Below are 24,963 nucleotides of genomic sequence, written 5' to 3'. Positions count from 1 at the left end.
GCCGCGGCTACCGCGCTGGGCGCCGCCTCCTGCGGGGGCGGGGTGAGTGGGTGGGCGAGAGCGGTCCTGTCGCTTTAAATCCGAAATCCCGCGCGGGCTCCAGTTCTCGCGATCTCCAAGGTCGCCTACATATTGCCCACAATTCCCTTTTCTTTCTCTCTTCTCCGGCAAGCCAAGATGGTGAGTGATGTCGGCTTTCGTCGTGCCGGGGTCGAGTCCGGCTTCTATCCGCCGCCATCCTCCTCGGGGCGTGGCCGTGCGGGGGTCCCTCCACCGCCGGGCGCTAGGGGAGCCCCCCGGGGCCTGGCAGGGAGGCGCTGGGCCGTGTGTAACCCCAGTGCTGCCTCCGGGAGTGCGGGGCGAGGGCCCGGGCGGGGAGCGCAGCGCCGCAATGCGGGGCTCCTCGGGCGCGCGCGGTTCCGAGTCCGGGGCGGCCGCGGCTGCCGGGCTCACGTCGAGGTGTTGAGCGCCTGACGGCTGGCAGCCTGCGCGGGGCCCCGCACGGCGAGGCGCGGGCCGGGGCTGACTGGGTCCCTCCCTTCTCGCCCAGCCGAAAGGGAAGAAGGCGAAGGGGAAGAAGGTGGCCCCGGCCCCTGCCGTGGTGAAGAAGCAGGAGGCCAAGAAGGTGGTCAACCCCCTGTTCGAGAAGAGGCCCAAGAACTTCGGCATCGGTGAGTGCGGCCGGGGCGGGAGGCGGCCGCCTGGAGGGCGGGGGCGGGGCGGGGGCGCTCCCGGTGTGCGTGCAGGTGATGTGAAGGAATATTTGCTATCCGAGAGTTGGTGATGACGCTTGAAACCACCAAGATCGCTGATGCACCCGCACCCTCGGGGGCCCTACCGGCAGCGCCGCCGGAGCTTGAGCCGCGCCGACCGTGTTGCCCTCCCCTCAGGACAGGACATCCAGCCCAAGAGGGACCTCACCCGCTTTGTCAAGTGGCCGCGCTACATCCGGCTGCAGCGCCAGAGGGCCATCCTGTATAAACGTCTCAAGGTGCCTCCTGCCATTAACCAGTTCACCCAGGCCTTGGACCGCCAAACAGGTGAGCTGCTGTGGACAAAACCTCCTGGACGGGGGGCTTCCTGGGCAACGGGGTGGTGACCCGGCTGGACCCGCAGATGTTTGGGGGGCGGTGGGTGTTTTCGAGTACGTCAGGTTATCATAACTTAGGAAATCTCTAGTTCCTGGGACCCGAGGGTAGGGGGTGGTGCCGCTGAAGGGATCACTACACAGTGTGAGGGGACAGTGGCCTAGCGGGAGGTCAGGTGGCACAGACCAGAGCCTAAAACACAAGCCTAAACCGTGACTTTTCCAGCTACACAACTGCTTAAGCTGGCCCACAAGTACAGACCAGAGACCAAGCAAGAGAAGAAGCAGAGGCTGTTGGCCCGGGCCGAGAAGAAAGCTGCCGGCAAAGGGGACGTCCCCACTAAGAGGCCGCCTGTCCTTCGAGCTGGTGAGTGGGCCCCTTCTCCAGGGGTGAGTGGTGGGGCCAGCTGTTGACAATGATGCAGGAATTTCTTCACCTGGAATCTCTGTGAAGAGTAAAATCGAGCTTTTTAACCCTGAGTCACAGCCGGGCCCAGAGTAGTAGGATGGCTTTTGTGAACCTAGCAGCCCCCACGGACTGCTCAGGCTAATGGGTTCTGTGTCCTAGGGGTTAACACTGTCACCACCTTGGTGGAAAACAAGAAGGCTCAGCTGGTAGTGATAGCCCACGACGTGGATCCCATTGAGGTACGTCGAAGTATCCACTATTGAGCCTAGATTGGGTCTTTATGTTGGTATCGGGAAGGCTAAAGCTGAATGTTGTCCGGCACGTTGGGCCAAGTGGGGTGACCGCTTTCTATTGAGGACGGTACTGACGAGGGATCCGCGTGATAGCCATTACGATGATGTGGATTTCTTACTGAATTAAACCTTGAAGTGCAAATCCAGGAGTTTAATTCTCAGCAGTTGTTACAGTTAGGTTTTAAATTACCGTTTCGGTCAAAATACACTCTAGAGCTAACTCTGTCTTCCAGCTGGTTGTCTTCCTGCCTGCCCTGTGTCGTAAGATGGGGGTTCCTTATTGCATTATCAAGGGGAAGGCCAGGCTGGGGCGTCTGGTCCACAGGAAGACCTGCACCACTGTCGCCTTCACACAGGTTAACTCGTAAGTATGCAAGATGGCTCCAAACTCCCAACAGCCAGTGGAGGTCAGGGACCCCCCACATACACACCCAGTTCCCTTAATTTCTTTAGGATTTTACCTTAAAGATCAAACGTCATACTTTTCTAAAGGAGTGTGTCTGTCTAAATCTTTGCCAATGATGGTTACGAATTTCTTCACCTGAACCAGCCATGTGGTCATACTGTATCTGAGGCAAAGGGCTTGTTGGGTCAGCAAGTCCTCCCTGGTTTTTGGAAGGTAACTGAGAAGAGAAGCTAATGACCCAGATTTTCCCCTGCCTTTTTAGGGAAGACAAGGGAGCTCTGGCTAAGCTGGTAGAAGCCATCCGGACCAATTACAATGACAGATACGATGAGGTAAGTCATTGGTGAGAGGACTGGCTGACTCTGCCCTCCTAATAAGCACTCCAGTAGGAGACCGCATGAGCTAGCGTAGTGGGAGCCTCGACGGCGGATGCTGACCCCTCTGTGTCTTTGCAGATCCGCCGCCACTGGGGAGGCAATGTCCTGGGTCCGAAGTCAGTGGCTCGCATCGCCAAGCTGGAAAAAGCAAAGGCTAAAGAACTGGCCACCAAGCTGGGCTGAGTGGACGCTGTTGAATTTTCTGTACATAAAAGTAATAAAAGGTTCTCTTTCAGTGAGTGTCAGTGGGTATTTGGGGTTGAATATACTTGATCTTGTTACTTAGGTTAGAGTTTAAAATCCAGGATTTGTATTTGGTGCAGGGTGGGAGTTGGGGGAAGACGACGTGCTATGTGGGGGGGTGCAAGGTGATGGTTCTGAACAAGCAGCTCACCCACACATTGGTACATGGTACTTGAACCCACTGATTATGATCAGATTGTTGCATAGGTAGAAAAGGCAGGCACGGCATGTGTACTGTATAGATTTATTCATACCGCTCATACCTAACCCACGTAATCTTTAAAAAGAAAGCTTAGAAATCTGTGACTTAATGATTATTCAGGAGAGGAGCGGAGCTACTTCAGTAGATCATACACCAGGAGTCCGACGTAGGAATTTCTTAAACCATAGGTAGGATGTAGCTGCACAGAGGCCATACCTTGGGTTGAAGAGATGAGCAGTCAGGGTTTAGAAGGGGAAGAGGAGGGAACAGCCAGAGGCAGCGACTTACCAGGTGAGGATGTACTGCATGTGTTCATTCCTCAGAGTGACTCGCGTTTGCCCTCCAATGGGTCCCCCGGGGACTGTGCTCTCTGCAGAGACAGTGGGTTTAGTGTCCACAATCCCTAGGGCAGTTTGGCCAGCTGTCTCCATGGGGCCTTCCAGAGCTCTTTAGAGCTGTCAAATTCAGTGAGGCCTTGAACCTGTAACTAGACCCTGTGGCCTCCTTTCCTTAGTGCCCACCAGACACTCCTCCCACACGCTAAAATGCAGACAGCAGGAAGTAACGGCCATGTCCAGGGCTGAAAGGAAGGCAGGCCGCCCACAACGTACGGAAGTCTGCATCGATGAAGATGGGGTCTGCGCCTGTGAGCCTGGCCATTGCCTCCAAGTCCCGGTAATGCCAGTGGTTCCTTTCTGGGTTGTTCTCTGGGACAAAGGGCTTCCTGGTTTCTGTCAGCCTCACCATCCCAACTAGGTCCACTTCTCCCTCAACCTACAAAGGAAACCAAGACTGTTCTTCAGGGCTGGCGGTTTCTAGACAGCCCTGCTTACAAGGGAAGGTTCAGGCTCCTCACCTGGCCTCTCTGCCGTGTATCAGGATTCACTTTCTTCCTGGGGACAAACCCTCTGTTGACCAGGATGGTGACTCTGGAATAAATAGAAGTATGCTCTCAGGGCGGGGAAGGATCTTTGAATAAAGATTATCACTGGTCATCCCTATGAGAACAAGGATGGTGTCTGAGATGGTTTAAGACGAGGCTAGCCTGCAGGTACGCCACTGGGAAGGTCTTCCTTTCTCATGCAGGTGTACCCACCCCCCATCTCCACTTCCCTGTGCCTCAGCCACTGCAACACCCAGGTTTCGGATAGCAGCTTCTCTGTGAAGAGCAGCTGCCTTCTGGACCTGCCTGTGGGGTCGCAGAGACCCTCCCACACCCGAAGCCAGGAAATTGCTCTGGCTGAGCTCACAGTGCCCCCTTGCTGGACAGGTTGTTTCCCTGGACTGCCCTTCCCCTCCTGACTCCATTTGTGGCCCAAGTGGTCACCTGGGAACCCTTCCCTGATTCCACCCAAGTGAGGGTTTGGTTCCTTTCCTTTCCCTTCCCTCAGTCCTCACACAAGCCCCCACCTCGTACTGCACTATGACCATTTAGTGTGTTGGCCACTACACAGTCTCCAAGGTGGCTGATTTCATTTGCTTCAGAGTTTCACACAGATGAATGACTCAGGAAGAACTGGAATGAATGGGCTTAGCGAAGTCAAGTACTAATTCCAAACTCTTAAGTAAACTGAAACCTTCTGGGTCTCTTAGATTTCCCCAAGGTTGCTTCATCCCTGCATGTCCCACTCACCCCAGGTCAGTGCAGTGAAAGGGGGTAATGACATAGGCACCACTCTCGGGCGAGGAAGAGAGACGGCCGGCCTCCCGGGCCTCCCTGGCTGGGTCCACCATGGTCCGAGGCATCATGTACAGCTCCTTGGAGTGGTCGAAGTGCCCCCTGACCTTCACCGGCCTGTACTCCAGATTTTTCAGTTCCATTGGGCTACATGGGAGTGGGGAGAAGTGAGGCTGAGGCCAAGCAAGTTTTGGCAGGACATTCAAACCCTTCCAGGCCTGCACACTATTACAAATACAGCACACACGTCTGCTCCCCTGAATGGGAAGCTCTGTGGACTGTTGCTCCAAAACAGTGCATTGAAACGAGGGGTAGACGCTGTAGAATCATTTCCAGCACTCTTTCAAGATAACGCTCTGATGTTAAGACATGACATGAGGGTACACTCTGCCCTCCTTCACCCATCAGGTAAGAGTCACTGCTATAGGGGGCCCATCAGCACTGTGGGGGATGCCTCAGGTACAATGCATCTCAAAAAAAAAAAAAAAAAAAAAAGGTAAAATCCAGGATCAAAGATATTTTTCTAAGTTTGTCAGGACGCCCAGTAAGGTAACTTGATTTAGGGGCTCCCATGTGAGGGTCAGGACTACAAGCAGAAGCCAGGCCCCCACTGCTGACCAAGTGAGACCAGTTACAGGTGGGCAGCTGCACACTCACTCTGCTGGCAGAGGGATGGGCTCAGCCATAACTCGAGACTCCAGCTCTGCTATCAGCTGCAGCTTCCACTTTCGACGCTGGACCTGTGGGAACAGTACAAACCCGAGCAGATGGCAGCAAGGGCAAAAGCTCAGAGCCGCCAGAGCTAGAAGTCAGACTTTACCTGCCATGTCCCCAGGCCAAAGGCTGTCACAGGAATGAGAAGCAGGAACCACTGGAGGAAGGAGTCCTCTTGTGCTTCTGTGGCAGGTGCTTCAGCTGCAGAACTGCCACACCTGCTTGGCCTCCAGGCCAACCCTGGGAAGTTCAACACCACAGGCCCAGGGTCAGAAGCCCTTGACAAATAGAATGGGAGCAGCCAATCCCTCAAGGAGACGCCACCACTACTGCCAGACAGTAAACAGGCCACAGCCTGTGGCCAGCAGCCAACCAGTGACACCTGCGTCCAGCCCAGCTTCTAAACTGGGGCCACACGCTGCACACTCGGTGATGTTTACTGACTGAATAAACACGGCCTAGGGCTTAGTCCTGCTGTGCCACCAGCTGTGACCCCGGGTAACTCCTGTAACCACCTGCGCCTTTTACACAACAATTCCCTGCGCACTATGTGCACATGTATTACATTGTGCACGACATTGTGCACAACAATACATTGCACTAAGACGCACCCGCGCAGAGGCAGAACCGTGAAAACCCGGGATCGCGGCTCACGGCTCACGGCGCTCGAACACCTTCCTTTCCACTGCTCATAAACTTAAAGCTGGAACAACGTACTCAGAAAGTATATTTTAGTTGTCGGAGCGTGAGTCTCAAGTCAGCAACACGGGCTTTGTGGACGGTTTAAAAAAAAAAAAAAGGCTGCAGCGCGCTGACGAGCACCCTTCCCCCTCGCGCGGCGCCCCGCTCCCGGCTGTCGGTGCACGCGCAGCCCGCAGGCCGCGGGTCCCAGGCTCCCGGCCTTCAAACCCCATCAGGCGCTGGAAGGGGGCAGCTCCGAGCTCCCCTCAAGGCCGCGGCCCCCGGGCAGAGCGGGGGGCGGGGGCGGGGGCGGCTCTTCCCGGGCGCCCGGGGCACCCGCGAGCCAGTCCTCACCTGGGCGCAGGGGGACCGCAAGGACGCTCCTCCTGACCGCGCGGGGCGGGCCCTGCGGAGACCGGGACACAGGCTGAGCTCCCCAAGCCGGGACGCTGGCCCCCAGCCCGCCCGACGCGCCCGCGCCGCTCACCCGCCCCGCCGCCGCCGCCGCCGCCCGCAGCCCCAGCCACCGCACGGCCGCCGCCATCGCCCGCCGGCACTTCCGGGCCGCGAGGCATCTGCTTCCGGGGCACCGCCGAGCCCCGCCCCCGGCGCACGGTCCACGCGGTGCGAGCGGCGCCCGCCTGCGGGTCTGACCATGGGCGAGCCTCCGGCCGCCGTGCGCGCCTTCCTGCGCCAGCACCCGAGTCTGCGGCTGGAGCCCGGCGCGCACAAGGTCCGCGGGCCGGGGGGAGGCGCGGCGCGGCGCGGCCGCCCGGGCCCCCCTGACCGCCTCGCCCGCCCTCCTGCCCGCAGGTCAAGTGCGTCCTCACCGGCCACGAGCTGCCCTGCCGTCTGCCGGAGCTCGAGGTCTACACCCGCGGCAAGAAATACCGGCGGCTGGTCCGCGCCAACCCGGCCTTCGACTACGCGGAGTTCGAGCCGCACATCGTGCCCAGCACCAAGAACCCGTACGTGCGCGGGGCCGCTGCGGGCGGGCTCCGAGGGGACGTGCCCACCGTGGTGAGGTACCGACGGCAGCCGACAGCCGGGGGAGGCCGGGCCCCTCCCCGCGGCCTGTTTGCTTCTCGTGGGGCCGAGGTCTGTCCCTTCGGGTTCGGAGTGGGGCCAGTTTCACATACCTAGGGAGGACTTGGGTGGAGCCGCCGCTGTTTGCGGGCAGGGGCTGACAGGAAGAGGGCGCTGGGGGCTGCTGCTTCGCGCTCCGCCGGGCCGCCGCGTCTTCCCGCATCCCTGGAGCGGGGGCGGGCCGCTGAGGCTGGCCAGGCCTGGGTTCCAGGCCAACCGCGGGAGGTCACAGCCCGGCCGGACCAGTGCTCGTCCGCCTCGGCTGCAGAGGGGACCGCCTGCTGCCCAGGCCCCATCCTAGACCTCTGCTGTCAGGCTGGCTGAGATCCTCATGACTGTCCCTGTCCCCCAGGCACCAGCTGTTCTGCAAACTCACCCTGCGGCACATCAACAAGTCCCCAGAGCATGTGCTGAGGCACACCCAGGGCCAGCGGTACCAGAGAGCCCTGTGTGAATGTAAGTAGCCGTGGGTGGACACGGCCTGCTCTCTCCTCCAGGACAAGCGCCCTTGGAAGGCAGCAGCGGCGTCTCAGTCACCCACTGGCAGCCGCTGGTGGTGCCCTGGGCCCAGCCCAGGGGAGGCATGGGGCTGGAGGTGGGGATGAAGCAGGCGGCTGGTGACTGCTACGTGCTGTGAAGGACGGGTGCCGAGGGCTGTCCGTGGGGCGTAGAGGCAGGGATTCAGCCAAGGTCAGAAGAACGCTTGGCTGCCGCAGCTCCTGAAGGACGGCCTCCATGCCACCATGCAAGGGGAGGTCAGTCAGCAAGGGATGTGGAGACGACCACAGGGGGTCTTGGAGGCCATGGCCTGGACCACGGGAGGTGGAGATGCATTGAAAGGACTGAAGCAGGGCTGTGGCACCACCACTGTGGGCAGGGAAGATGCGGACAGGCAGAACTGTCTGTGGCTAGAATCAGTAGGTGAGGGAATGAGGTCAGAAATCACCTGGATTCCTCAATTCCTGGCTCAAGACCGGCGGTTTGGAAAGTGGCATCTGGATAAGAGACCCCCTGAGGAAATGAAATGTTCCTTTCAACCTGTGTCGGGGGACGGTGGCTATTGAAGTCGGGCCAGCGCTCAGAGGGTGCACATCACCGACACGGAGCGAAGGAAGAAGGGATGGGGCTGGGCCTGACCACGAAGGAGCCCAGAAGGGTGAGAAGAGCCAGGTGGAGGGGTCAGGGGCAGAAGTTTTAGGAGTGCTGGGACGACCAGGGGCTTTGGGGACAGACACAGAGACAGGATAAGGAAGAGAACTCTGAAGGCGGGGTTTCTCCCAGGAAGAAACGAGGCACAGTCTTCACCTCAGGACAGTAGTGAGGGATGCTGTGGACAGCTGAGAAGCAGGCATCCTACGCGGGTGCAGAGACTGAGGGCTGCTTGGTGTGGGCGGGAAGGAGGTCCTGGGTTTCCCCACAGGCTAGACTCATCCTATGTTGGGGTAGGTGGTTCATAGGTCCAGCGGCTGGGAGTGCAGAGAGGAGACCCGGGTGCAGAGCCCAGTGGCCACAAGGCCCTGTGGGGCAGAGGTGAGGCAGAGGATATGTCCTTGGAGGAGGGCAGAAGCAGACATCAGACCAGGGGGCCCAGTCCCCTCCCTCCTCTCTGAGGGGCCTGCATGGACAGGAGCCATGCCCACACAGGGCAGGGTTCAGAAGCCAGGCTCGTCGGTGCCACCCTGCTCCTCATCTCGGCTCAATCTGGATCTGCCACGCTGAGCTCCTGGCCTCACTGAGTCCTCTACATGGGACCTTGTGGCTCCGGCGTGAGGGCCCAGCAGCCCTCCCTGGGGCTCCTGAGGCCAGGGAAGGGCTGGGGGGTTCAGTGCTCAAGGCCCCACCCCTGCATGGCCCTACACTGGAGGACAGGGGCAGGCACAGAACCAGGCAGTGTGCTGGTCTGTCTTCCAGATGAAAAGTGTCAGAAGCAGGGTGTGGAATATGTGCCCGCCTGCCTCCTGCACAAGAGGAGGAGGAAGGAAGCCCAGATGGACGGCACTGGGCCACCTCACTCAAGAGAAGCCTTCTGGGAACCTGCATCCAGCGAGGACGATGCAGCTGCCAGTGACAGTGAGGACAGCATGACAGACCTGTACCCACGTAAGTGGGACTGCCCCCCCCACCCCACTTCCTGCAGATTTGGGTCCTGGCTGTCTGGTCTATGCCTCCGTCTATTCCACTTCGAGTCCTGGGCCCTGGCTGGCCACCCCCTGCTCAGCCCTGTGCAGACGGTGAAGCTAAGCTGAAATTGCCCGTCCCTCCGTGCCTTCCAGCCGAGTTGTTCACCAGAAAGGACCTGGGAAGGACTGAGCCTGGCGACAGCAGCAGTGACTTTTTGACAGAAGACGAGGACGGGAAGCCAAGGCTCACACCAGGGAAGGGCCCTGGGGACAGAGAAGAGATGGAAGTGGCCCAGGCACTAGTTCACAAGCGTGGGAAGGTGAGTGTCACCTCCGGGGCTGCTGGTGTGGCAGCAGCTTCCTCTGGGGGTAGTTTTCCATTTCCTTAAAAAAATTTTTTTTAAAGAACCTTGTTCTTGCCAACAAAGTGCCAAGCTAACAGTTTGTAAGTAAAACAGGAGCCAGGGCCGCTCTGCCCTGACATGTGGGGGCTGCTTCCGCCTGAGGGAAGGACTTGTTTCCCTTTGCCATCGCCAGTGCCATCATCCCTGGTAGCTGAGCAGAGCCGGGCTCAAGGAAGTTGGGGACACGGGGGTGCCGGGAGGCCAGCAGCAGAGGAGAGCGGCCACAGAGAGCTGGCCTATCTCTGCAGCCGGGTGTCCCCATGGGGCCCTTTCCTCTCTGACGGGAAAGGCTCATGACCTGGAACCCTCTGTTCGTGTTCCAGAAGCAGTTGAGTTTGTCAAAGAAGAAGTTCAAAAGTCATCATCGTAAAGCTAAGAGCTTCAGCTCTCTTAAACACTGTGGTTAATAAACGGCTGCTGGAGAAAGCACATGTAGAGAGCCTGAGAGTCCTTCAGACACTCGACCCCGTGTTCCTCTTCATGCCGTCTGCGGTGCATCCTCTCAGCTGCTGGGGTGTCCCAGGCCCTTCTCCATCCACTCCATGTTGGTGGGCTGGGGTCTGGCCCCCAGGCTCAGGGGCACACTCCCCCGTCCCCAAGAAACAGCAGGGACCCCGAGGGAAGAATTATGTCTGGACATGGCTTCTAAGTGGTCCTCAGTGAAGCCTAGGGGTCCGTCAGGCTCACTCAGCGTCTGAGGAGAGGCCTGGCGAGGCCTCACCCCAGCTGGACAACACCAGAGGACCACACTGCGTACAACAAATGCCATTATTTATTTTGATGTTTTCAAAAATCAAAACGTTTTCAAACACAACTAAGATATAAAATACAGCATAAAATGAGATTTATACCTATTTCCCACATAAAGCAAAAAAATTTTCAGAAATTGTTTTGCCAAAGCCAATTGGTAGTATTTTTTTCTCCTCCCTGCAAAGGCATCTACCCTGTCCCAGGCACCGGCCTGCGCAGGGCCCCAGGAGGCCAGAACACCCCCTAGCATTGAGGGTGTCCTCTGACCACACCCGTCAGCCTCCTGGGGTCCACCTGTTTCTACAAACTGACAAAGAAAAGGTCTTGCGAGCACAGGGTCAAGAGGGACCCGTACCGTCAAATACCGTGTCACAGAGGAACGGACCTGGCTGAGTGTCGATTGATAGGACTGTCGTGCTGTGCTGATGGGGGAGGGGGTAGGCCAACAGGTGGCCCCAGCAGGTAGAAACCCCTTTGTGTGGTAAATGTCCTAGTGTCGGGAAGTAGAAAAAGCCTCTGTCCGATAAGCCATTGCTTCATCTTCAGAAGGCCAGAGGGGCATGCAAGTGGGCCGTGGGGGAGGGTTTAGGGACATCTGGGGGTGAGCCTCCACCAGGGCGGGGGCGTCAAGAAGGTGTGCCATGTGGCCCTCAGGTTTGGTGGGTCCAGGCTATGGAGCCAGTAAAGGTTCTAGGAGCATAGGTAGGCAAAAGCGGGGCAGGTTCCCCACCTCACACTGGCTCTGGTCTGGCTGGGAAATGTGGATCCTGGCTCAGGACTGGCCCCAGCATCCCTGAGCAGGACCCTGAGGCCTGCACACCTCGCTGATGAACCAGGAGAAAAGAAAAGCTCTGATCAGTCCTCACTTGAGTTTGGTCAGCCTGCCCCCAAGAGGTTCTGGGGGAGGACTGGGGGGAAGCACAGAGATGTCCCACTCTCCCCTCGTGGTGTTCGCTACAGCCCAGGGAGCAGAGAAGAGTCACAGGCGCTCACTCCCCCAAGAAGAGAAACACAGTATAAGGCAATGTTAGAAAACTTTAAATACAGGATTAAGATCCAATCGGTAAGGCATCACAAATCGTAAAAAGTAATTTGGGCTGCATTCAGCATAGCAAATAGACACTCTGAGCAAGCGACAGCCTTGAGAAGATGGTAAGTCACGGCCACTCAGCCTGGGGAACTGCTCCCTCCCGCCAGAGAACCAGGCGGGTGCTCAGCCAGGCCAGGCCCGTGGCTCAGCAGAGGCTGTGTAAAGGTCGGGGGTGAGGTAACTGGTCTGAGAGGCCGCTTTGTTGCCGCCCTGCCCCACGCGGCTGCCACTCAGCCCATACCCCTCATGGGGGAGCCAACTTGCAGGCATGTGGCCAGGCCAGGGTTGGAGCTGGGATCCCTACGGGTTCTGGGGCGCCGGAGGACCTCGGGCCCCTCCGTCCCCACCCTGAGCCACTAAAGCTCTGGGGGGATTACTCTCTAAAAAATCTACCAATCTGAGCTGGCTTTCTGATGAGGGACTTCACCATGAGCAGCGGCCTCGGCCACCCCTTCAGTACAGCTTCCTTCTTTGGGTTTGGGTCTCGAAGTGCTGTCACTGTTCCCACAAGTAATATAACGCAAGGCAGGGACAACTTGAAGCCACGGGTGCAGTTTAAAACCGGGGCTTTGACAGTGTATTTGATGTTGGGCTGGGCCGTCCCGAATTCTTTTGTTTTGGCTAAAAACGTAAACTTAAAAAATAAGAAGAGGGAGACCACTTTGAATGATACACCAATGTATCTGCTTACGGTACAGCTTGAGGCCCCCACCCGCAAAACAAAACAGGAACTGAGGCCACAGCCCAGCCGGCCACTCACTCCGAGGCCGAGGCCTTGCCTTGGTGGGGGAGGTACTGCCGGCCAGCTGGCCAGCCCCGATGGCCGATACTAGGGTGTGGGTCCAGAGCAGATTTAACCATCAATTTTCAGGTGTCTGCAAATAAATTCTCAAAACATCTGTGCCTTTACCAAGGGAGAGAAGGGAAGAGGATACATAAATGCTGGCAGTTTTGTCGAATCCACCCCGAACCAGTCCTCGATGGCCACGGGTCTCAGCCAGGCAGGGAAGGGGTGTGTTACCACTCTTTCTTCTTTTCGTCCATGGAGACGCCCCCGGGGCCCAGGGCCACCACCAGGAGCAAGCCTCCAATCACCGACATGGTCTGGAAGAAGTCATACTTCAGGAAGTCGTGCATAGGCTTATAGACAGGAATGGTCCAGAAGGCGTTGAAATACACGTTGATGGCAAACAGCCAGACGACAAGAGTCAAAGCAGCCAACTTGGTTTTAAAACCAATGGCCACTAAAATCATCAGAGCTGTGCCCACGATGTTCTGAAGAATCTGCAAAGGTCGGAAGGCAAGAAATTCAGAAAGAGGTGAGGAAGAAAAGACATACTCATACTGTGTTTTATCAACAGGCAAATGCCAACTTCCCTTGTCAGTGTCGGGGCGATGTCACAGAAGGGCGTGCGTCCAAGTGAGAAGTAAAGACCGGTGCAGGGGGCGGTACACAGAGCAACACTCTGAACACCAACGGTCAGGAAGGGTAAAGGAAAGCCTCCACTGCACAGGCTGTGATTTACCAGGACCCTGGGAGCCTGCAAGCCATTGAGATCTTCCCCAGTACTCTCTTAGGGCTGGGCTCCCCCTCCTAGGGCGCCGGGAACCCCTCCTGGGAACCTCTCCTGGCCAGGGCGCCCAGCCGGCTCAAAAAAGGGGCACTGTAAGCTCCTAGGGACAGGACAGAACTTCAGCTCTGTAGCCGACACCTGGCGCACATAGAATGCCCTAAAGGTGGGAGCGGTGGGCAAGAAATAAAGTGAGGGTCTGTAAGGAGCCTGAGTGGGCAGCCCGGAGGCCAGCACGCCGGGTGCCTGGTCCTCCTGTAAGCTCAGGGAGACTCTAGACCTCGTGTGCCCACTCTGGGTTCACAGGACTTGACGGGTCTTCATTCCTTTTCGTAGGATCAAAGGTTTGCTTCCTTTGAGCCAACTCACTGGAACATCATTCCAACAGCCCCTCAACGAGGCTGAGTATGCAACCAGGGAAGGGGATGGGCTCCCAAAGGCCAGGAGACCTGACACATCCAAGCAAACAGGAACACTTACCGAGAAGAAGCTGGCATCAAAGTGGAGGAGGGTCATGAACATCAAGACCAGCAGAACCCGGCCTCCCAGCTGCATGTACTGCTTGGGAGAGCTCTCGCGCATGGTGGGGACCCCTGCGAACATGCTCTTCCCCTCAGAACGGGACTCCGCCAGGAGCAACAGCAAGCCTCCTCCCAGGGCCAGATTCCTGACAACAAACACCAGGTGAGTCACTAAGGCTCATCGGGCATGTGCCCCTCAGACCAGGTCACAAGGCCTTGGCGGGAGCACAGAAAGGGCCCCTAGGTCCCTCTCCACACCAAGCTGGACCAGCCAGGTGACTGACTGATAGCTCCAAGGGCCTTCTGTGGCTGTTGTGCCAAATGGTGACAGGAACCTGAACACGCTCGGGACCCATCCTAGTCCTGGCCCCACTGACGACCAGTTGGGTCCCTGTGAGCTAGTGCGCTCATTCTGGCCTCCTTCCCTCCCTCATGAACACAGGGCTGGGAGAAAAGGCTGCCTTGTCCCCTGTGCTCGGGGTGGGGAGGGGGAGCCTCTGCCAACCCCCCAGACTCCAAAGCCACTCGGACCTAAAGAAGTTCACCCCGACTGCTAGTTACAGGGTCTAGAGACGTGAAAAGAAAGCTCACCATCAGGAGCACACATACCTCATCAAAAACTTCAAGTCCCATAGGATGCTGTAAGCAATGGTCTGAATGGAACAGAGAAGAGAGACAGAAGCTTAAGTCTCAGCATTTTCAAACCCATTCAGACTCCTACCGAGGCAACTTCTCTGCCATGAGTGCGAACATTAGGAGGTACAGAACAGCTTGGACCCCAGAACAGCGCCAAGTTCTACAACCTGGCTCAGCATCTCTCGGGGCATGCTGCCAGCCTGGACCTGCTTAGCACACACCTGCTCACCAGAGCTGTGCCCAAGGTGTGCTAGAACAGGTTAAGATGCACTGTGTTATGCAGCCCGCGCAGCCCACAGGCACTCCTTAGGAGATGAAATGATAAGATAATGTCCTGGCCTCAGCCAACCTTATGATTCGTCCCCCAGTCAAAGGAAACTCCGGAAGATGGCAAAAACGTGGGTACCCAGAGCTCGGGGCCTTCTCGGGGCACCATCTTCTCCAGCTCTCCTGAGCTTGCTTTGAGGAAAATCCAGTGATTTCTCAGCAAAGAAAAGGAGGTTCAGCCAGAGGCAGAAAGCTCAAAGGGGAGTGAAGCCAAATCCCCAAAAATGCCTTTTTGCAGAAGCTCAGGAAGAGAGAGACCCGGACCTCACGCCCCATGTACCTGCAGTGCTATGATTCCAAAGAGCCCAAAGCAGGCATACTGCACGAAGTTCCTGCTCAACACCAGGATGCAGCCAGCTGGAAAGGAGAAGGGCGAGGGTCAGGGGGCTGTGGGCATGTCCCAGGTAAAGGGACGCCACCGGGTACCCGGGTACCTGGCAACCTCGCCTGAGCCCTGTGCAGCAGCAGCCTAACTACCCACCCCAAGGAAAAGTGACTTCCAGGAGAACCAGTGATAGGCGCAGACCACACGCCTCAGCTGGACCTCGCTTATTGGAAACTTGGTTCTAGAAAGTAGATCCCTTACACCAGAGAAGGGGCCTCTCCCAGAGTGTGTGGTCCCTCAGAAACTCCATGGACAGACTAGAAAGCCCCACGAGGCACAGGGACGGGGGCTGCCACCAGAAGACAGCGGTCAGCAAAGGGAGAACCCAGGCCCACGGGAGCTGAATGCCCACCTGATGCTCTTCGTCTTCTGTGTCCTTTCACTCATCTTCCCCTGACACCCAGGGTTCCAGCTCGCCCATGTGTCCCTCTCCAGGTGCTTGAGACAGGGACCATGTCGTCCCCCCCAGGTCCCCCATGTGTCCCTGTCTAGGTGCTTGGGACAGGGACCGTGTCATCCCGCCCAGAGGCCTGCTGCCCGGGAAGGAGGGGAGGGGGCGCAGTGACCACCCCGGAAGACCCCCAGGTGACACTGTCTCCAGCCCCCGAGCACGCGCTTCAAGGCCACTCACTCAGCTGTCCGAGCAGGTTGAGCAACACGAAAGCGGAGGCCAGCGCGTAGCCACAGCCCCACGTGGTGTCGATGTAGTCGCGCTGCTCGCCCCACTGGAACCACATGCGGACGCCGTCCTCCAGGAACGTGCTGATCAGGCACAGGCGCGCCACGTGTGGCAGGTACTGCTTCGTGACCCGGAGGAACTGCAGGCACAGAAACCACTGAAGTGGCTGCGGGCCTGACGTCAGAGCCCTGCTGGTGCCCCTCTCCGCCCAGCCCTGTGGGGCTGGCTCAGGCCCCTGGGCCCCGTCGTCTCACACGCGCGTGTGGGCAACGACGGTAATCAACGCGGAGCTGACTCTCAGGCTGGGGCCTTAGTGGATGAGGGTCACGGCATGAAAAGGCCCCACGAGCCCACCCAGCTGCCTCCCTGCCCACCTGTGGGCCCCTGCATTCTCTACCATGGGCCGTCCCGCCCAGAGATGGGGGTAGCATCCCTGGCCTCTGCTCACCAGATGCCATCAGCACCCGCCCCAACCGTGACTGCCAAAAATGCCTCCAGACGTTTCCATGTGTCCCAGAGGTTGGAGGGGGAAACCTCTCCCACTCCCTCGAGAACCTGTCGTTTTATAAAAGGGCAAAACCTAACCCCACACCCGGGGGGCCCACTCAGTGCTGCACCCACCGGACACTGCTGTGCCGAGGCCTGACCTGGCCTGCTGGTCTCAGCCGGCCAAGCCACGGCCTTCCAGACCCAGCAACACTCAAACCCTCTCTACATGGAACAGGGCTGAGCACACTTGAAATGACAGTCCACTTGGGTGATGGCCAGGGTCCCAGGCCTAGAGGGCCTTCTGGGGGCCCTAACAGGATGCTCACGTGTCTATACTTCACTGGAACCTGCAGAGCAGCCAGGAGAGGCCAGGCCCTGGCAGCCATGCGTGCATGTCCCAGGCCCACACTGGGCAAGAGGGAGCCCGGGCAGGTGTTTGCGAGCACTGAGCACACATGTGTAACTGTGTGCCCAACAGCTGGAAAGCCCTGCGGGTCTTACAAACACACACTAACAAATGGAAGGCGCACTGTGTCAAGGGCAGTGAAATTAGAAAAGTTTCAGAACTCGCTGGCAAAGGTCAGAGAGACAAGAACAGGTGGGATGGCACGGTTAGGAAACAAGTAACTCGAGTTGAATTGAGGCACAAATGTCGCTCAGGTACCCAGCAGCCACTTTCTCTTTCCAACCTTCAAACCCAGTGCAAAGGGACACCGTACCACACACAGTAACGGCGGCCGCTCGGGGAAGACAGCCCCACCCACAGGAGTGACGTGTCAGGCAGAGTCTAAAGGGCATCTGTGGGTCTAGCCCCCACAAAGGGATGGTCAAACGAACGTCACTGCTCCTCTTAGGGCCGATGAAAGCGTACTGGCACCAACGAAGGGGTGTCTAGTATCGAAGAGCAGCTCTTAATTGTTGGCGTTTTGAAAAGTTGCCGTCAAGTTCTAGAAACAGCTGATGCTCGCAGCCACAGGTAACGAGCCTCTGGCTGTTTAGATCAGCCCTCAGTTGGCCAACTTTGGCTCGGTCAGCAGAGAAGCCTCCCCACCGCCTGCGCCTCCACCTGGACCGCGGCAGACAGGCTCACCTGGGAGGGAGGGAGAGCGAGCGAGGAGAGAGATTACAAGCCGAGTGTCCTTTCTCTTCAAATCTCCTGAGCCTGAGCCCCAAGGTGGCGATTCTGCACACGCTCACTCAGCCCCTGACCCTCACTGAAGCGGTGGCAGAGGTCACAGTGAGAAAACAGATGCCCAATCAACCAGGTGGATGTGGGCAGATGATGCTGTGAGTCCTGCCAGCCTGTGTACTGTGGCGGGACACGGAGGCAGGGGACAGCTGGATTAATGGCTGCTAAGATTCTTCCCAACTCCAATAAGCAGAGGAAAAGGAAGGAAAAAGACCCTTATTTAGAAAAAGAGAGGCCTCAAATGTCCCACCAACTTTGGAGTCTACATAAGAGCATGTGTAGGATGTACGCACACTCGGTGTACACACCCCGCCCCGCCCCCCCCCCCACCCCCGTCGGCAGATGCCACCAGCCCTGCCACTTCTGCCTCAAGGCCCCCAAATGCTTTCATAAGATCCAGCGACAGTCACTGGTGGCATCACTCCCAGTCCAGTCATAGAGACACAGAGAGCGGGGCCACGGCAGGACTCCGGGGGAAGCTGAGACCAAAAGGCCGGCAGGCAGACATTGGAGGTTTGCTGACCTGCCTCGGACCTGGAACTGAAAGGTGCTCAGTGTGCTCTGAGCCCGGGCCCTCGGGCCTCACTCTGAGCCTCCTCACCACCAAGCACCCCCGTGTAACACATGCTCAGCTCTGCCGCATGGCCCAAGAGACATAGGCAGTGTTTAAAAGCCTCTGTGCCAGTCTGTACTCCTAATTTGAGTGTCTGGGTCAAGAGGATTAAAGAGCAACAGGGAGACTCCTCCCTGCCCCATGAGACATGCTGAGGAGACAGCTCCAAGCTTGGGGGGAGGGGGGGGAATGCCAAAATTCAGGTTATCTGTGCTATGAAGTAAGCATATCTCTGATTTTCCAAGTCAGATGTCGTCTAGGCTTAGGGCCGACTGTGTTTTGTTAAGTCAGGCTGCTCCAGCGCCTTTTAAACCAGCCAGCCTCTAATAAGCACCTGTTTGGACTCAACATGGGAAAAAAAAAAAACAACAACCCTGTTTTAAACATAAGGCCAGGGGGATCCCCGGGTGGCTCAGTAGTTCAGCGCTGCCTTCCACCCAGGGCGTCATCCTGGAGTCCTGGGATCGAGTCCCACGTCAGGCTCCCTGCATGGAGCCTGCTTCTCCCTCTGCCTGTGTCTCTGCCTCTCTCTCTCTCCTCTCTCTCTCTCTCTCTCTCTGTCTCTCATGAATAAATAAAATCTTTAAAAACAAACAAATAAACATGAAGCCAGGCCCAATTTTACTGATTCCCTGAATGCATGTTGCTCACAGCAATTCAGATGTGGCCACTGAATCCACACCATGCATCTGCGGACAGCATGCCCTGGGCACAGCAGAGAAAAGCTCCTAAATCAGGCAGCCCAGCAGCACCCACAAGCCCAGTGGTTCCCTGGCTGGTGTGGAAGTGGTGGCAGTGGTGGTGCCCAGAGCACCTGCAGGCCTTGTGGGCCTTGCGGGCCAGGTAATGCCCCCTCAGGATGCTGAGACCCAGACTGCCTCGTACGGGAGAGAATCGTGGCAGGAGAGCTGGAGATGGACACGGGGCAGGGACAGATGGCAGGAGAGGACAGTCAGCCTCTGTGGGGCCGGCTTTTCACCGGCATCTCCAAGAACCTCATAGTCAAGCCCGACATGGCTCATGAGCAGTGACAGCACCTGAAGGACTTCCAAAATATGGAAAGCAGGGATTTCTTTATGAGGGGTTATTATTCTAGAGGGGATTTAAGAAACATACCCCACCCGAAACAGAACTCTGAGCACACAGCAATCAGGTCCCAAGCCACCTGCAGCTCCCACGCAACACAGAAAAACTCACTTTCTCGGAGTATTGGGGACAGAAAGGACTGGAGGGAAACAGTCTGCAATTTTTGGTTGAGGACTTTGAGGAAGTGGAGAGGGCAAGTCAGGTCTGATCACCAGGGACTGGGGCTGCCCTTCTCAGGGGCCACCTCAAGCCTACACGTCCCAGATAATTAGAGCTTGCAGTAGGGTAACTTCCTTCTCATCAGGCTGAGTCAGGACTGGAGCAAGAGTTTGGTGACTCACACGTGTGCATCCATCATGACCCCACAACTCCCCCAGCAAGTCTCCCGGAGTGCCACTCTGTGGGTTCAGGCTGCACCTCCAAGAACAGGAACAAGTGTCAACTGGCCCTGGAGACGACCTGGCTCTCCGTACCCAAAATCCACGTGACCAAGAGCCTAACCACAGGAGAGCAGCAACAGGCCACATGGAAGAGAACATAGCTGTGCCTCACTTTCCAGGAGAAGCCTCGCTAACCACAGTTCCCCCCCGCCATGGCCCCACCCCACTCCCCAGAAGAGGTAGGGCCCCTCTTCTTAACCTCCTAAGGCAGGCAGGTGGGGAGGAAGGAGCCCCCTCTGCCCTTTCCCCTCACTCCTGGTGGCGCAGGGCAGGCAGCCCTGGGAGGGCAGGGGTCACAGAGACACGGAAGGAAAGTGATGCTGAGACCCCATCACTGTCACCAGAGCCCCACTCACACCCAATGGCCATCCATGGGTGTGTATCCAGAGTCCTAACACCTGTGGGCCAGGTATGCCCAGTCACTGCTGTCAAGGCCATCCCAGCTACCCAACGCTTGACCAGGGGCCCAGGGGCGCTGCATGGGGCAAGAGCTCCTAGGACTGGCTCTGTCACACCCAAGATAGGTTAAAACCAAAGGCCATCATGGAGAGCAAGGCCCCATGCAGCTTATCTGTCACTCAGGTGATGAGCTGTCACACTGAACCTATTAGGTGCTAATACTCCTGCTGGCTGGCACAGATGTACTCGGGAGCTACATTCTGCTGCACGGCAGCAAGCACCAGCTGCAGGACACAACATAATTTTGGACTGCTGAGTTCACTGGTCTCTGGCTCCTTCCAACCTGGTCTCAGATGGCTTCCGAATGCCTGGCTTCTGCAGAGGGCACGCTCAGCATTTTCTCTAGCGCCTGGCTTCCTGGGAGCAGGACACTGTCCCTGGCCGCCCGGGGCGAGGAGCCTGACGCCAGAGATGCAGCTCTGAAGAGCCTGCCAGCCAGAACTAACCAGACAGCTGACCCTGTACTCTCACCTCTGCAGGCCCGAAGGAAAGGCTGCCGGACAGCCAAGAGGTGAGGAGCCCAGCCTCCGATACGAAAATGTGGATTCAGAATTCCGGCCTACCACGTGCCATGCAAGACCACCGCCCCACGGCTGAAGATGGAGGTACGTGGCCGGCCTCACCCGCTCCGGAGGGTAGCACAGCGCCAAGTGTGGAGGACCTGCCCCAGAGTTAGCAGTTCAGGATTCTTGTCCTAAGTACTGGGGGAACACAGGCCTTTTTAGGTCCCCTTCGAGCAACCCAGACTTTCTGGTCAAATCCTGTCACTTGGTTTTTGCTTCTGTTCTCTGAAGACAAGGTTAGAGAAAAATGGATATGCTACCTAATATTTCCCCATTCTTTTCTTTTGAAATCATTTTCATTTTAAAAGCCTGGACTCAGGACGCCTGGGTGGCTCAGTTCGTTAAGTGTCTGCCTTGGGCCCAGGTCATGATCTCAGGGTCCTGGGATCGAGTCCCTGCTCAGCAGGGAGCCTACTCTTCCCTCTGCCCCTTCCCCTGCTCATGTTCTCTATCAAATAAATAAAAATCTTCTTAAAAAAATCAATCAATAAAAAGAAAATCCTGGATTCCCAGCACTTTTATGATTGGTTGCCTTCTTTTAATATTATGTGGATAAATGTTAAAAACAAAAATGCCACCGCGGTGTGGCCAAATTTTGTCCATGGGAAGCCGTCACTTTGGCTCTGCCCTCTTATCTGCCCACATCCTCCTGCGTCAAGTCTGCCTGTGGCAGAAGAGGCTCCTGACTTTGGTTCTGAAGAGCACGAGGGCCACTGCCCTCCCCAGTCACCCATCAGGGGGCATGGAGGGGTCTTTTGACATCTGCTACCACCACCCAGGTGGGCCTTGGTGCTGATAAACCAACAGCAGGAGCCCACACTGCCTGACAGACAGCCCTGGGCCACTTTGGATGCTGGGTTTGATGCAGCATGCCCTTTTTACAAGAAGGGGTCCTCCCCCCCACCCAATTTATGCCAGAAGAACACCAGGCCTCAGAAGCTTATGGTACGTGGCACTAGCCTTGGGGCGAGGCTGGAGTCTGGGTTTGCCCCCACGCCCAAGCCCTGGGCCAGTCCAGAAGCTCCCGCAGGCCCTGCCTGCCTTCCCAGCAGTAACTTGGTACAGGCAGACCCCGTGTGCCCTCCACAGGCCTTTCCAGTTCCACGATTCTGCTTCTTTCATTTAATACAGAATACGTGGAGGAAAAGAAGAAAAAAATTACATAAAGAGATTTTTAACTTTTATTTTTTTCCCCTGTAAGAAAGTTTATCATTTGATCGTTGGCAGCAGCTGGGGTAGAGACATTTTAGCTAGCTCCGGTTATGAAATGCACTTGCAAAATCAGGGTTCTTCAGGCTGAAGAGTGAGTGTACAGAGCTCTCCCGGTCCCCTTGGCTGAGAGGAGCCATGTTCTCAGGGAGTCGCTACTTGGGAGAAATGAAATCAGGTCACTAAAGCCATGACAGTGAAAACTGGCGGGGAAGGAAGGCCTACTGAGCTCTCGAGAGCTCTCAGCATGAATTGTTTTTGCAAAGCACACGATTTTTACACTGCATCTGTAAGCACAGAATCGTGACCTTAGGAAAAACTAGGTCTTCAAGCTGATATACTTTTTCTCCCCCAAAGCGGTCTTAAGATAGCAGCTCGCAGGAAAGTGGTGGAATGAGGACCCGATGAGCAGACCGCACGAGGCAGATTCACCCCTTGAGGGGAACAGTGGAAAACCTCGCTCACCCACGCCCAATCAGAAAACACTCATTTATCTCTCCTAAAATCGCTCAAACAGCACACAAGCCTTCTGATGAACCTTAGCTTCAGAGTTTGATCACTCAATTATCACCTCCCTAAAAATGAAAAATCTGACCTCACTGCTGTAGGCTCTGGTGGGACCACAAGCACCTTAAGTGAAATAAGGAAAGAAACTCACTTGGGTCAGACGCGGATCTGCCTGGCAAAACAGAAGGCTGTTAGTCTGTAGGCATAACGGGATACTTTCACAGGTAAAAGGCACACGAAATCCTCAAAAGCTTAATCAAAAGCGGGCGGGCGCTCTGCCCCGGCCCTTTCCGGGACCTGGTTCTGTCCATCCAGTCTGTCGCCAACCGCCCGCTCCAGGGCTTCCCTGTTGCTCAGAATGCCACCTGTGCAGTCGGCAGGGAGAGGGGAAACCCGCCCGGGAAGGGAAGGGACGGGACGGGAAGGGACGGGAAGGCGAGGCAGGCTTCCCCTCCTCCAGGCCGCGGCGCGGCAGGCGCCCATTCCCGTCGGTCCGGGGCAGAGTCCAACCGGGCAGGGCAAGTGCGGGAGGTCGGAGGGACCCCCGGGCCAACACGCGCGGGACAGAGCAAAGCGCGGCGTGCGGGGGCTGCGGGCGGCCGGGGTGCCGAGCAGGGCGCCCCCTTCCCCGCGGGAGGACCCCCGGCCTGCAGCCGGACCGGCCGCTCAGGATCAGCGCTCCGCACCCCGCCCCCCGGTGCCGGTGCGAGCGGAGCGTGCGGGGACCACCCCGACTGTTCCGAGGGAGGACGCTGCGCGGCGGCGGGCGGCCCCGCGCGTCCCTCTCCCGGAGCGGCCCGGGCCGGGCGGGGGGCGCGGGGCGCGGGGGGCGCGGGGGCACGAGGGCGGGGGTCACGGAGGGCGCGGGGCGCGGGGGGCGCGGGGGGCACGGGGCGCGGGGCACGGCTCCCCGAGCTGGGCGCCCTGGCGGGCGGCGGCGACAGGCGCAGGCCGGGCCGGGCGCCGGCTGCGGGAGTCGGGGCCGGGAGGCGCCACGAGCCGCGGGGGGCATGCCCCGGTTGGGGGAGGGGGCGCGATCCTCGGGCGGGGGCCGCGGGAGGGGCGGGGGCCGGGGCCGGGGCCGGGGCCGGGGCCGGGGCCGGGCGGCGGGCCGCACCTGGTCGGCGAAGTCCTCGGCCGTGCCCATCAGGTCGTTCTGGCCCATGGCGGCGGCGGGAGGCCCGGCTCGCTCGGCTCGCTCGCTCGCTCGCTCGGCGCTCGGCCCTTCGGCGCCCGGCCCGCGCCCGCTGCGGCCTCCACAGGAAGTGCCCGGCGGCCGGCCTCGCTCCTCGTCCGCGGCTCCAGCGGCTGCCACGTAGGCCAAGCCTTAAAGGGGCCGCGCCGGCGGGCCCGCCCCGGCCGCGCCTTAAAGGGGCCGCGCGCCGCACGCAGCCGCCCCGCCCGCAGGCCCCGCCCGCCGCCCGCAGGCCCCGCCCCCGGGGTGGGGGCTGGGCCGCTCGGCCGGACGCGGTCTCTGCTGAGCGCGCTCAGTGGAGGGTCCGCGCGCCGGCCAGGGGGGGCGCAGCCGCGGCCCCCGCGGAGGGAGACGAGGCTGGGAGTCCCGCCCCGCCCCCCGCTGCAGCCGCGATGGAGAAGTACCAGGTGCCAAGTTGTTCCCTGGCGGGGGGGGGCAGGGGCGACGAGTACGCGCCAGTTCGGTGCGAGCCAGGGACCCGGACCCCGCCACCTCCCCGCCCCCGACTGGTTTACCGGTCACAGCCGGGTCACAGCCCCACAGCCTCCCGGGGACCCGGACACACACCCCCTCCCACCTCCCCACCCGCCTACTGGTTTACCGGTCACAGCCCCTGGAGAGGGCCAGGGTCAGCCATCAGCGCGTACGGTGACCTCGGCTACCTTCGGAGGTGACCTCCTGGCTGCCCTTTGGTCTCTGAGCCTGTTTTCCCCTCTCTAGAATGATGGATGAAATGAAGGACTGGCCATCCCCGTCTGTCTGAATAGCTGATGGAAAAGAGCTCCACCTCTCCCACTCATGGGTCCCCAGGACTCCGTAAAGCGTCCAAAATTCAGTATCAGGAGCCCCCATACTCCTAATACAGCCCATCAGTAGTCCTGGGTAGGAGGACTTTAGCCTTTTCCAGGGCCTGCGAAAATGTATGAGACTTGAAAAATTCATAAAACAAAAGGAAAGCTGCAAAATAAAAATGAATGAATGTTTAACTGCTTCTATACATAATGGCAACTTTATTAAGTGTTGTAAGATTCAGTCTTTGTAAAAATGTCATTAATTTGAAAACAATCTGTAGATTGGTTTTTTTCTCACTTTGTGAGCACTCCATTTGTGTGACTCCCAGGAGTCAGCTGGTGGTAAAGGAGACAAGTTTCTGGGGCCCAGTGAATTGTAAAGGCAAAGTGACCTTTTCAGGAAAAAATAACGACAGACCCTATCTGAGATACAAGTGTGTTTTACTGTTTAGCCCGCCGCTTAAGAGGGCCAAGGTATGTGCATTCGTAGACTGGCTTACGCTGCTCAGGACGTGGTCCCCAAAATTCCCTAAGCGGGATTCGGACTGCAGAATCCAAGATTTGCCTGGCTCTGAGAGCCCCTAGACTCCAGGTTCCATCTCCTGCGTCCACTCCCCTGTATCTTGCCAGGCTTCCTCCATCCTCCCACAGAAGTAATCCCAGCAGCCACCCCACCCCATGGCCCATGGGCTCTCTGCACAGAGTTCTGACATGGCAGCTGTCTCTCTGGGGGTTTGGTCCAAAGCACAGGCTCTGGAGTCAG

General features: G+C 58.1%; 5 protein-coding genes and 4 non-coding genes across 13 annotated transcripts in view; 7 read left to right on the top strand and 2 right to left on the bottom strand.

Annotated features, from left to right (window-relative positions):
* RPL7A (ribosomal protein L7a) overlaps positions 1–2,807 on the top strand; it is a 199,057-nt gene extending 196,250 nt beyond the window's left edge. The window contains exons 1-8 of one of the 2 annotated variants that reach the window (XM_077851343.1): positions 95–180; positions 551–671; positions 891–1,040; positions 1,314–1,454; positions 1,656–1,735; positions 2,023–2,153; positions 2,458–2,527; positions 2,651–2,807. In XM_077851343.1, the coding sequence (XP_077707469.1) occupies positions 178–180; positions 551–671; positions 891–1,040; positions 1,314–1,454; positions 1,656–1,735; positions 2,023–2,153; positions 2,458–2,527; positions 2,651–2,755 (801 nt within the window). In that variant the 5' untranslated portion in view covers positions 95–177 and the 3' untranslated portion in view covers positions 2,756–2,807. Of the gene's footprint in view, positions 1–94; positions 181–550; positions 672–890; positions 1,041–1,313; positions 1,455–1,655; positions 1,736–2,022; positions 2,154–2,457; positions 2,528–2,650 lie in introns of those variants that run through there. The other variant, XM_077851342.1, reaches the window with a different exon arrangement.
* LOC144287306 (small nucleolar RNA SNORD24) lies at positions 742–816 on the top strand. Its single transcript, XR_013355140.1, has one exon. It is a non-coding gene; the product is annotated as a small nucleolar RNA SNORD24 (small nucleolar RNA).
* On the top strand, positions 1,499–1,572 carry LOC144287303 (small nucleolar RNA SNORD36). The gene has a single exon (XR_013355137.1). It is a non-coding gene; the product is annotated as a small nucleolar RNA SNORD36 (small nucleolar RNA).
* LOC144287304 (small nucleolar RNA SNORD36) lies at positions 1,886–1,955 on the top strand. Its single transcript, XR_013355138.1, has one exon. It is a non-coding gene; the product is annotated as a small nucleolar RNA SNORD36 (small nucleolar RNA).
* On the top strand, positions 2,302–2,368 carry LOC144287305 (small nucleolar RNA SNORD36). Its single transcript, XR_013355139.1, has one exon. It is a non-coding gene; the product is annotated as a small nucleolar RNA SNORD36 (small nucleolar RNA).
* A 238-nt stretch (positions 2,808–3,045) lies between the features above and the next one.
* On the bottom strand, positions 3,046–6,662 carry SURF1 (SURF1 cytochrome c oxidase assembly factor). 2 transcript variants are annotated; one of them, XM_077851336.1, is made up of 9 exons: positions 6,578–6,662; positions 6,445–6,496; positions 5,516–5,649; positions 5,353–5,435; positions 4,651–4,842; positions 3,874–3,946; positions 3,629–3,791; positions 3,306–3,387; positions 3,046–3,233 (listed from the first exon to the last, which is right to left on the bottom strand). In XM_077851336.1, the coding sequence occupies exons 1-9, from the start codon at positions 6,632–6,634 to the stop codon at positions 3,164–3,166; spliced, it is 906 nt and encodes a 301-aa protein (XP_077707462.1). In that variant the 5' UTR covers positions 6,635–6,662; the 3' UTR covers positions 3,046–3,163. The 2 variants fall into 2 exon arrangements, with proteins under 2 accessions (XP_077707462.1, XP_077707463.1); XM_077851337.1 differs by lacking the exons at positions 6,445–6,496; positions 6,578–6,662 and adding an exon at positions 6,021–6,146.
* Positions 6,663–6,667: 5 nt separating this feature from the next.
* Positions 6,668–10,129, top strand: SURF2 (surfeit 2). Of its 2 annotated transcripts, none has more exons than XM_077851339.1 (6): positions 6,668–6,823; positions 6,904–7,058; positions 7,529–7,632; positions 9,088–9,276; positions 9,450–9,616; positions 10,024–10,129. In XM_077851339.1, exons 1-6 carry the CDS (start codon positions 6,746–6,748, stop codon positions 10,105–10,107), a joined length of 777 nt encoding a protein of 258 aa, XP_077707465.1. In that variant the 5' UTR covers positions 6,668–6,745; the 3' UTR covers positions 10,108–10,129. The 2 variants fall into 2 exon arrangements, with proteins under 2 accessions (XP_077707465.1, XP_077707464.1); XM_077851338.1 differs by having other exon boundaries at positions 6,904–7,115.
* Positions 10,130–10,454: 325 nt separating this feature from the next.
* On the bottom strand, positions 10,455–23,495 carry SURF4 (surfeit 4). 2 transcript variants are annotated; one of them, XM_077851340.1, is made up of 7 exons: positions 23,332–23,464; positions 22,366–22,386; positions 15,612–15,798; positions 14,876–14,952; positions 14,242–14,285; positions 13,592–13,778; positions 10,455–12,824 (listed from the first exon to the last, which is right to left on the bottom strand). In XM_077851340.1, exons 1-7 carry the CDS (start codon positions 23,377–23,379, stop codon positions 12,558–12,560), a joined length of 831 nt encoding a protein of 276 aa, XP_077707466.1. In that variant the 5' UTR covers positions 23,380–23,464; the 3' UTR covers positions 10,455–12,557. The 2 variants fall into 2 exon arrangements, with proteins under 2 accessions (XP_077707466.1, XP_077707467.1); XM_077851341.1 differs by lacking the exon at positions 22,366–22,386 and having other exon boundaries at positions 23,332–23,495.
* Positions 23,496–23,657: 162 nt separating this feature from the next.
* Positions 23,658–24,963, top strand: part of STKLD1 (serine/threonine kinase like domain containing 1) — a 19,343-nt gene continuing 18,037 nt past the window's right edge. The window contains exon 1 of the mRNA XM_077851332.1: positions 23,658–23,816. Within this exon, the coding sequence (XP_077707458.1) occupies positions 23,802–23,816 (15 nt within the window). The 5' untranslated portion in view covers positions 23,658–23,801. The remainder of the gene's footprint in view (positions 23,817–24,963) is intronic.

Source organism: Canis aureus, chromosome 16, assembly GCF_053574225.1.
Source record: "Canis aureus isolate CA01 chromosome 16, VMU_Caureus_v.1.0, whole genome shotgun sequence".
Taxonomy (NCBI): domain Eukaryota; kingdom Metazoa; phylum Chordata; class Mammalia; order Carnivora; family Canidae; genus Canis; species Canis aureus.
The sequence above is the reverse complement of the archived record's forward strand: the minus strand, read 5'-3'. Positions and strand labels throughout refer to the sequence as shown.

Excerpts from the sequence above, each read along its gene's own strand:
- SURF1 (XM_077851336.1), bottom strand. The coding sequence starts at position 6,634 with ATGGCGGCGGCCGTGCGGTGGCTGGGGCTGCGGGCGGCGGCGGCGGCG. Across the intron at positions 5,436-5,515 it reads TTGGCCTGGGGACATGGCAG|GTCCAGCGTCGAAAGTGGAA; the intron begins GTAAAGTCTGAC and ends CTGTTCCCACAG. Across the intron at positions 3,947-4,650 it reads TTTCACTGCACTGACCTGGG|AGTCACCATCCTGGTCAACA; the intron begins GTGAGTGGGACA and ends TATTTATTCCAG.
- SURF2 (XM_077851338.1), top strand. The coding sequence starts at position 6,746 with ATGGGCGAGCCTCCGGCCGCCGTGCGCGCCTTCCTGCGCCAGCACCCG. Across the intron at positions 6,824-6,903 it reads TGGAGCCCGGCGCGCACAAG|GTCAAGTGCGTCCTCACCGG; the intron begins GTCCGCGGGCCG and ends TCCTGCCCGCAG. Across the intron at positions 7,633-9,087 it reads CCAGAGAGCCCTGTGTGAAT|ATGAAAAGTGTCAGAAGCAG; the intron begins GTAAGTAGCCGT and ends TCTGTCTTCCAG.
- SURF4 (XM_077851340.1), bottom strand. The coding sequence starts at position 23,379 with ATGGGCCAGAACGACCTGATGGGCACGGCCGAGGACTTCGCCGACCAG. Across the intron at positions 22,387-23,331 it reads CCGAGGACTTCGCCGACCAG|GCAGATCCGCGTCTGACCCA; the intron begins GTGCGGCCCGCC and ends CTGTTTTGCCAG. Across the intron at positions 14,286-14,875 it reads TTGGAATCATAGCACTGCAG|ACCATTGCTTACAGCATCCT; the intron begins GTACATGGGGCG and ends TGTTCCATTCAG.